This window comes from Ruditapes philippinarum, unplaced genomic scaffold (genome assembly GCF_026571515.1).
Source record: "Ruditapes philippinarum isolate M1 unplaced genomic scaffold, ASM2657151v2 ctg681_1_1_1_1, whole genome shotgun sequence".
In the NCBI taxonomy this organism is placed as follows: domain Eukaryota; kingdom Metazoa; phylum Mollusca; class Bivalvia; order Venerida; family Veneridae; genus Ruditapes; species Ruditapes philippinarum.
This window is the reverse complement of record NW_026864845.1, coordinates 13,288-23,675: the sequence shown is the minus strand read 5'-3', so window position 1 is coordinate 23,675 and position 10,388 is coordinate 13,288. Positions and strand designations below refer to the sequence as shown.

General features: G+C 33.4%; 1 protein-coding gene across 1 annotated transcript; it reads right to left on the bottom strand.

Moving 5' to 3' along the window:
- Nucleotides 1–546: 546 nt before the first annotated feature.
- LOC132727026 (uncharacterized) lies at nt 547–5,946 on the bottom strand. The gene is made up of 4 exons (XM_060712439.1): nt 5,672–5,946; nt 4,429–5,076; nt 2,660–2,853; nt 547–1,065 (listed from the first exon to the last, which is right to left on the bottom strand). The coding sequence occupies exons 2-4, from the start codon at nt 5,042–5,044 to the stop codon at nt 946–948; spliced, it is 930 nt and encodes a 309-aa protein (XP_060568422.1). The 5' UTR covers nt 5,045–5,076; nt 5,672–5,946; the 3' UTR covers nt 547–945.
- Between the last annotated feature and the right edge of the window lie 4,442 nt (nt 5,947–10,388).

The window sequence follows — 10,388 nt, the reverse complement described above, 5'->3', positions numbered from 1 at the left end:
GATGTAATATAAATAATAAAAAAAGAAATGGCGTAGTGTTTTCTAGCGCCATATTTCTAACCAATAAGATAAAATATATGTACCCTGTGACACCAGAAAACCATTGTTTATTTTAATGTGAATAGCTGGTAATCGGCAACAGGTGCGTTTGACAGAAATAAAGATTGGTTTAAAACAACGCAATTGACAAGTAACCAAAAAAGAAATGCAAGCCTTATGTATTTTTACAGAAAAGTATGCAGTTTTCGGATAAACTTATATACTTTCGCAGGTTTAACTACTTATCTGAAATTACGTGCATTGTTTAAAATTAATGGAAGTAAATTACATAAATTTTGTATAAATTTGAAAAATGGAAATAAAATAAGTGCTAGTTTAGTTGTGTATATAAATGCTATTCATATGTCTACATAAAGCATGGTCTAAAATAAGGTAAAAAGGGCAATCACCCGAGGTAATGAATGATTAGAGAAGTTGTAAATTATGTTCTCCATCCTGTTTCAAGCTGTAATCCAAGTCACAGTAAAATGTTGTTGTTTTTATATGATGATGTTTTTTTTTTAAATAAAGTAATAAATGCACTCGCGTTGTATGGCTGATTTGGGTTGAGTTAATAACAACATTAAATGGCTACGGGCTGCTCTCTCGAAGCCACGCCCTATGTAAATGAGTCTTGTAAGGCAAAACACATCTGTCCCCAAGAATGTTATGCATATATATGTGTAATGGAGGACTTTGCGATTGTTTTCGTTTCTCCTTAGTGTTCCCCATGTCTCTCATAAGAGTGTTTTAGCGGACACCTCACCTCGCCGTCCGTATATCGTTCGAGGACCAGTACGGAAGCGTTGCAGGGTCTTTTACCAAGTCTTTGTCTCGGTGATGAGGCGTGCAATCGGATGATGAATTCATGCCATGGTGTTATTCCCATGAACGAATCAGAACTGGTCAGTGATTGTCTCCAGACCAGGCCTGGAATATCGGACTACTGGACACGAACCTTCGTAGGCTGTTCCAGCAGCCCGGAAGATCAACAGTAAATCTCGGCTCTTCGGACCTTGTCCTTTGCTGAAATTGAGAAGAAATACACATAAGAATACTAATTATTACCTAGCAAAACAAAAAAGAGAGTCTTATTCTTCATTTTTCGTTATTTGTTTGATACATAATTATTCAGTTTTGTCATTAAAATAAAGTTAACTTAAAAGGTAGTAACCCATTTCCTGGCATAGTTGTTTATATATTATTACATGTACAATTATATTTGTTGTTGTTGTTGCTGCTGCTGCTACTGTTGTTGATGTTCAGACTGATTTTTGTTGTTGCTGGTGATGATGATTATTGTGATGATGATGATATTATAATTGAGATTATTTTGACAGACACACAAGCGTTAGTGTACTTTAATAACATTATATCAATCAAAATGGTCATTTTGGCAATTTAAAGCAGTTTTAAATCATGTCCTAGCAGTGTCCGAATGACGTTATCATCCGACTTAACTACGCTAATTTATAAATGATAAGTTGGGTTTATTAAAAGATCATTACTTCATTTATCGAGTGGTGGTCCGTACTTTAATTAAACGCACGATATCTGATATTTTCACAGCGTAAAAAAACCAAGCGATTAATAACAAGGCACTAGTCCGTCAATACAATAGTTACACACATTAATTGCGTAAAAACAATCCAGGAGATTCGATTTTTCCATTTCTCTTATTTAGTCATCAAATCAAAATAAGTGTAACTTAAAAGGTCAACAAATTAAGAGAAACACTTTGGAACCGTTCCATACATGGACCATAAAGAGTGGGGAAATTATAGCTCATTTAGATAAATTAATGTAATATCTCCTACAGATTACATCTGCAATGATTTTCTGATGTCATTACGAGGTTTTTCGCTTCATTAAGTGGAGATCAGTGTGTTGTCGTGTTTGTGATCAATATTTCATTATTTAATCACGCGCTGTTATATTTCACTATAACCACACTGGATATCCTGTTAGCGGGGCTAAATATGGCGAGGGTAACGCCCATAAACGGCAGGTAGCCTATCAGCGGACATATGGACCTTTCAAGTTATGGATAGGGGTTTTTTAACGGAAAATAAATGTAATAAACGCGTGTGGTATAGACTGGAGGGTGTGTGCCAAATAAAACATGATCACACCTTCAACTGAATGAGATGCTACTGTAATATTTGTAAATATTGTATCTGAATATATATCAAATTATTAAACGTTTGTATATCATAAACGAAAGTCCGGTTTCTTTCTTGTTTAATAAAACCAGGCGAATATTTTACTATAATATACCTCTATTTTACTATGAAAATAAACAACGCTGAGGTTATTTTTCAAATACAGCCCCCTGTAATCGCTTTTAATACTTCAGTGCGTTATCGCATATATTAAAGATTATATATCAAGACAAAGTTACAACTGCAGAAATAGTAGAATATTCATAAAATTTTGTCTGATTTTTGGAGACAAGATCTTTTGGTATTTGTATTAAAAATATTGCTTTTTTTACTTGTATATACTTGTATACATTAACGTGTGTTTGTGTTATATGTGTAAGACAGTATATTTCCTTTTTTTTCCAAAAAACAAAATAGACAATGAAATAATGGTTCTATTTATAAGTTTTTGCACTTACTCTTCTTTTATATCGTCTGAGGTACACGGAATGGAAGTCATCACTGATCCTTCGAAGTTCACGGCCGACATGTTGTTCGTGCTCGTGGAATGATTGCACATCCGGTAGACTGATTGAACGATCACGTGACATTGGAACTACATCCGGTAACGGACAGAAAACTTGTTCGTTGTTTGACTGCAAACGCAGACGTCCTGTTAGAAGAGAAAAAGTAGGGGAAAACTTTAAATGTCATCTTTTGACAACTGACACACTGCCGATTTTAACTATCGTAAACATTTCAGTTGTAAAAAGTAAATATTTGTACGATTATTTTGATAGTCTGGCATTTAAAAATCCAGTTGCGGGAATATCCCGTAATTTGATGCACCTGGGCATATCTTTAAGAAAAAACAGGACAAGGTATCTGTTATGGTTGGCAATGGTAAAATTAACATAAACTACAATTTGATCAGTATGTTTATTTCACGATGCCATTATCAAATCAATTATTTATTTTTATGTCTTACTTCGCAAGACAAAATCTAGTCTATTTTGCAGACGAATACACAAAGAATATTTATCTTAAATTGCTTATTATATAGCCTTAATTATTTTATCTCATATAATTAAATAATCACACTTTAATCTGTATGTAATTCAAAAACACACTTTAAAGAAAAATTCCCACTATAACCTATCCGAATATAATTACAGTTTCAGAACAAAAATAACATTATCGTTAATTTGCCTCGATGAAGTATGAATATAATAAAATTGTAATTTCTGATAAACTAATTCTGAGACATGCACTAAATGCCCACTGTGTGCTAAGAATTATACAAATACGATGTGATAGGTTATTAAGTACAAACACTATCCACTTGAGTGACACGCCTCTATATATGAACTATAAAACGGATTTAATGAGCTCTTTGATGTGGAATTTAACAGTATGTGATTATCCAACTTCAATTAGTCAGTAGACAAAATTCATACGTAATTGTCAATGAAAGTATACCTATAATTTCAAAGAATTGGTAAATGGTATTAAAATGAGCCGCGTCACGACAAAACCAAAATAATGGGTTTGCGACCAGCATGGATCCAGACCAGCCTGCGCATTCGCGCAGTCTGATCAGGATCCATGCTGTTTGCTTACCAACCCTATTACAAGTAGAGTAACTGATGGCGAACAGCATGGATCCTGATCAGACTGCGCGGATGCACAGGCTGGTCTGGATCCATGCTGGTCGCAAAACCCATTATGTTGGTTTTGTCGTGACGCGGCTCAAATATCGTTTTGAAAATAAAGGTTACTGGGAGGATTACGGAGATATTAACATTAGTATACAACCTCTGCATAGCAATATTCTTTGGTAGTTGCTGAGAGGGTGCGCTCTAGAGAGGTTAAATTTACAGTAAAGTCTTACTATGAAAAGAACTGAAACTGTTCTTGTAAAGAGGTAAGTGCTCTACAGAGGGTCGCTCTGCGGAGGTTACATTGTAATGTTCATATTAGAAACGCTTTGAAATCATTAACTAGTAAATTCACCAAAATAACAAACAAGTTTCGATTTAGAGAACATTTCCATATACAATGTAATATGGAAACAGACTGTCGTAGAACTACATTTATACGAACTTCTGTTTATAAAAGTACGGAAAGAGGCAGACGAACTTCTTTTAGACCACCTGATAACCAGACGACAGTTTGCAGCAGCTGTTTATAACAAATGGTATATCGTCTGCTGTATAAGAATGGAAACAACATAAAAAAATAATCTTACCTCTCGTAAGTGCAATCTGTTTTGAGCGCAGGGCATCCTGGACTAGCTGACAGTGTGGGTTTGGAGTTTGAGTTCCAACACTGCGGCTCACTATAGGACGGAATGGATTTTTGCATATAAATCTGTCAATATTATTCCAGTTTGTATGATAAAAAGGTGAGGAGATCAAACAGAGCTCCGTTGAATCTCTCTCATCATCAACTTCCGGTGTCGGTAATGGGGCCTGTGGTCGGCATATTGGCACACTTCCGGTAACAGTGTGTTCCTCGTGATGTTCTTCAAACAACTCCTCAACTTCTTTATCAGTCTCATCACTTTCATCACATTCGTCTATCACTTCAATTAAAGGTTCAAAATGGTCAACAAACACATCTTCGTCTGCACTTATATCGATATCATCAAATGCATCACAAATTTCCGATTCCATATCGGAGTCGTCAAATGTAAACATTCTGGTCTGAGATTTTTGACCCGCAGGAGAAAAGTCCGAACCATATCCACTGTCTCTCTTTTTCCCGACCGCCGTCGGCGATTTTAACACACCGCCGACGGGCTGAAATGCCGACGGGTGTTTCCGATCTTCTGTTAAATCTTTTGACGTCAACATTTGCTGCATAGTTAAAATTAATTGTCCATTAAAAAAGGTACCTGGAAAAATATTTGAAACAAGAAAATTAGTAATTAATTAGTTGACTTTCAATCTCAAAATAGATATATACAACGTTTGTCGTTTGTGAACATTGATACATTTGTCTAAGGCAAAAAAAAAACAACAACATAAAAACATAGCATTTTCTCTCAAAAAAACTTTTTCTCTCTTTAATGTTCGGAATTGAACTTCAAATTAGTAACTAAATTTGAACCTTAACCTTCAATATTATTAAGTGCACTTTTAAAATACACATAGCATGTTTTATACGTATACACACAACCACATCTTCACATATAGAATATGGGAATGAGTGTTAAAAATAATGACAGCCAAAATGTCTTATAAATCATCCTAATATTGAATTCGTATTGAAAAATGAATCTTTCAACGTTTTAATATAGGTCCACATTGTATACCACAATTTAATCATTAGTTTGATAAGGTTAACGATAGTACATTTAAGTGTGTTTTATAAATATATTATACTACGTGCAAACATGTAACATAACTATCTACGTTGTAAATAAAACACCAAAATCAGCATATTGTAAATAGAGACTTATTAAATTCCGAAAACTAAAAAATACTTACTACTACTTTTAATATGTTCCGTAAATTTAATTATTTATCAGTCAATCTATCAATCCGGTTAAATTCACTTTTTCTTAATAAATCCAGAAAGATCTAAATATATTTCGCAACTATCACATTTAAATCCAATAACAACACAGTTGTTTTTAAACTTATCGTAAATATATTCTTTCACGATCACTATCTGTTTTTCTTCTGTTCTAATGTATTCTGATATCTTGTCTAGACGTATTACTAGTTACTACCAAGGTAGTGCGTAAGAATGATTATCCGTGAAAATATTTACTTATTTAAACAGTGGGGCGGAGCTAACACTTCTGCCAATAACCACGCTGGAACTTTAGCGCGTGCAATGTTTGTAAACACTACAGCGATTGAAAGCGATTGATGTCGCAGATTTGTATTGACAGGGAATTAATATTCATGAGCGTTGAAAAGGCGGAGCAATTGATTTTGATTCCCACGGCGGTGACTCAGTAGAAGTACCGCTACCGTGAGTCTTACTTTCCTAATAATAACTTCAACTGCAGAATGATGCTATTTTAAAATGATTACGTTCTTTTGTAAAGAAAAGAATCATTATACGTCCTATGTTACAGTTTTCTGTTAAACACACATACGTTATCTTTACAGTATTATAATTCGAAAGTTGTTTCAGAATTTTTTACTAACTGTGAACCGACCTATCTGAATATCCTACACCTGGAAATTCATTATTTTTATGTTAGTATTTCTTACAGTCACGAGTTTCACATTTCATCAAAAATTCGTGTCAAAAATATATGGAAATTGTTGTCTTTATTGGCTATTACTAATATAAATACGGGCAACCTGCGGAGCATTTTGATTTGAAAATTTCCTCATAAATATTAACCGTTAATCACAATCACTAGATACATAACAGATGCGCATCAATTTGTCGGACATGGAGTTTAGTCTACAATTAATTCCACGTGCTCTTTCATCTGTATTCAAATATCAGTCAAAGACCAATTAAAACCTGGTGACGCTACAAGGCGGTCACTTTGATCCCTCTCGTAAAGACATTAACAGAAATTAAAAGTTAAGCATTTTAAGCCACATGGCCAAACGGTATCTCTCCCATATCTTGATAGTAGCCATCGTCCGAAATGTGATCGCATTAAATTGTTTAATTATTAACGTTTAAATCTAAACATCGTACTAATTAGAAGTGTTTATTAGGATTTTATTATGGTTTAATGGCTAAAGTACGTAAAAGATAAAGATCTAATATAGCCGTGTATGAATTAGTTTAAATTACCGTTAGTGGCACGCGACTAAATGAATCACTGATCTGATAAATTTAGTGTCCGCAGCCTATCGTGTACATGTTGATTTATAATGAATACACTAAAATGAAAAGAATTACAATATATAAATAATTTGTTTACACTTACTTTTATTTTCGATTTGTTTTTATTATTTTTTTTTAATGTATATACGTGTATATCATATCAGTAGTTTGTCTTTGCAATAAAAAATAGATACTACTAGTCTTGTGTCAAATAGTTCCAAAGAAAAGCAGAATTGAACTCAAAATATTGGGCACATGTGGCAGCGTCAGTGTTTGGATAAAAACTATATATATACTAGATCTAAAACTATAATTTTGATAGTGATTTTTTTTTTAATTTTTCTTTTCGGTGGTTTTGTATTTGGTATCTTATAGTAAGCTGTAGCAGAAGTCCAGGGACGGGATGGGGTGGGGTGTCCAAATACTAATACTGCCACCTGTGATATTGGGGGGCTGAAATACATTTGTTAAATTTGTTTTTAAAAAAGTGTACGTGTGTGCGTGCGTGCGCGGGCATGGGTTTTAAATCGACATTACACAAGTTTGATATAAAAGATTTATTTATTTATCTATTATTTTAACGACATTTTTATCCTTATTTTAGAATGGAATATATTAAGATTCAACAATTATTCAACATGTTCGTTATTAAACATAGAAAGAATACTGGAACAAATATTGCCTAAGGAAGATTCAAACCAGCAACCTTCAACTTGGTATCTAGTTTTTAAATCTAGTCAGACACGTTACATGATTTTAAGTAATGAAATATAGCTGTACCATGCCTCTCAAAATTCATATGTCCCCATTTACAAATATGTCATAGCTGAGTATTTTTTAGAGTGAAATTCTTAAATACTAAATTCACAACCGATTGTAGTAAATTACATGTAGTTATATCTGACATAAAATAAGAAGAAATGTAAATCATTTGAATAATCTGTTATCTACAATATTTAAAAATGCTATAATTCAGCATGGATCAGCGACGTCTTTGGTGTAATTGTAACCGTGGCAACTGATACCAATGTGACCATTTAAAACAAAGATCAGCGTCTGATCATCATGGTCTCACTATTTGCTTCTCTGTCTTTACACAATTTGAGATTTTCCCTAAACAATGATGAATGGTTCTGTCCAGATTGAAAGAAGGATAAGCCCATTTAATATATTTGTCATGGTAAGGGTTAAAGCGACGTCATTTTTATCGAAAAATACGCCAACAGGCCAAATGTATCAACAAACACCTCAGATATAAATACTTTTGTACAATTTGCATTTTAACCTTATTACCCACCACATAAATTATTACTATTGTTCTGGTCTCTTCTTCCCTTCAATAGCAATCCATTGCAGTATAAATATGTATATTTTTTATATATTTGAAAGTAAAACATGTTTTTTAAGTATAAGCACTTAATGGCCTTTGATTAAATTTACCTAATCTTATAGTTTTGTTATTTAAAAAACCCAAAGGGTATAAAACATTTTCCCAAAATTCTTTATAGGGGTGCAAAAAGATGGTCAGAGGAAAAGGAAAAGCGTCTATTATTTCCCAGGTGGGCGTAATTGGGCCCCAAGACCCCGTGTAACTTTTTAAAAGCTTTTTTTAACGCAAGGGGGGGACAAATAAAACGCGATAGGGGGGGTAAAAGGGGATTTTCCCCCTTGGGTCAAAAATAATAAAAGGGGGGATAATTTTAAAAAAATAATATTTTTATTTGTTTACAGAAAACCGCAAAGGGGGGCGCCAACGCAAAAGGAAAACCCTCATTTTGGGGAAAATATGGCGAAAAATTTTCTTGTCAAAAAGATGATGTAGAAAAATGGAAAGTAAGTATTTTAAAAAAAACAGTAATACAAAAATATACTACTTTGTAAACATTTAATATCTTGCATGCAATTTTACATAAAAAACTTAAACGATGAAAAATTGTAATACTCTTTCTCTTTTACTCTTTTGTTTATATTTGTGTTTAATAGTACTTGCTTGGCGCCGTGTTACGTAATATATTACGAAATATATTATAAATGGAGAAATTATGCGACATTTTTTATCAGTGCAAATTTTGCTGATCACTTCATCTTCAAAAGTCTCGTGATTATTATATGGAAATTGCTTGGAATAATTGTACTCATATAAATAGTAATTCTGTCTTCATTAACTTACATATAAAGAACATAATTGGCAATGGAATTTACAAAATAGTATTACAATTATTATGCAATGAATATTGAGTATAAATAAAGAGTTTAGTGCAACATTTTATACTACTTTTCTTCTGTGTATAATAAAAATGTCGCTAATTATCAAAATTATCATATCATTGCCTCGTTGTATATTCTTTGTAGCAATTTTCTGTTATTATGTAATTTATCACTAATATATTCTGTTTTATTGATATAATCAACGCTGTCATTTGTATTAGTAAATGAATAGTAAATAGTGAAATGTCGTCTGCGGAATTATATGAATAATACGTGCACGCGCGCGTTTGATCTTATAGTCTACCATTTAATCATAAACTTCAAGCGGTGTAACGAGAAAGAACCTTGGAACAATAATTATAACGTGATAAAATAACAAATTATTCCTATATATTGCTAGTCTAATCAATTCCCGAGTATGCTAGTTGCATTATGAAAATATTCTTTTCTTCTCGTGCGCAATGCAAATGTATCTAGAGGACAAATGAGCCACCAACATAGTGGGTTTGCGACCAGCATGAATCCAGACTCGCTCCAGGTCCAGATCCAGGTTCGCTATCAGTTTCTCTACTTGTAATAGGGTTTGTAAGCGAACAGCATGGATCCTGATCAGACTGCGCGGATACGCAGGCTGGTCTGGATCCATGCTGGTCGCAAACCCATTATGTTGGTTTTGTCGTGGCGCGGCTCAAATTTACTACATGTATAACACCGTCTTAGAGCTGTATCAGAAAATATGTTTCCCTATAATACCTTATTAGGGAAATGCTTATGGCATTAGCAGAACGAAAAGTATTCTTCCTATTAGAAATCGGAGAAGATCAAATATTACTTAGGATGTTGACTAATTATTTGTTGACATATTTGAACCAATGGACTATAGTACTATGTCTTTGTTCGGACACAAGTTGTAAAGAAATTAAATGATACAGTACATGGAAATACTGGAAATATTTGAAGATTTTTTATGATAATGCGCATATATTACTCCCATGTCATACATGAAAGTGAGTTAATATCAATATCATTGATGACTTTCATCAGTCCACCTTGAAGGACCGCTCGGAACACCTCGGGCATCTTCAATAGAGTTGATGGAGAAAGCCGAGGTGTTATATATACGATTGGTGGTAAGGGATCCAATTTTCAAATTCTTCAACTGATTTTGTTTTAACATTTACATATCTTCTATAA

Coding starts and splice junctions, on each gene's coding strand:
- LOC132727026 (XM_060712439.1), bottom strand. CDS start 5,044: ATGCAGCAAATGTTGACGTCAAAAGATTTAACAGAAGATCGGAAACAC. Junction 2,854..4,428: donor ACAGATTGCACTTACGAGAG/GTAAGATTATTT, acceptor CTCTTCTAACAG/GACGTCTGCGTTTGCAGTCA. Junction 1,066..2,659: donor TCAGACGATATAAAAGAAGA/GTAAGTGCAAAA, acceptor TCTCAATTTCAG/CAAAGGACAAGGTCCGAAGA.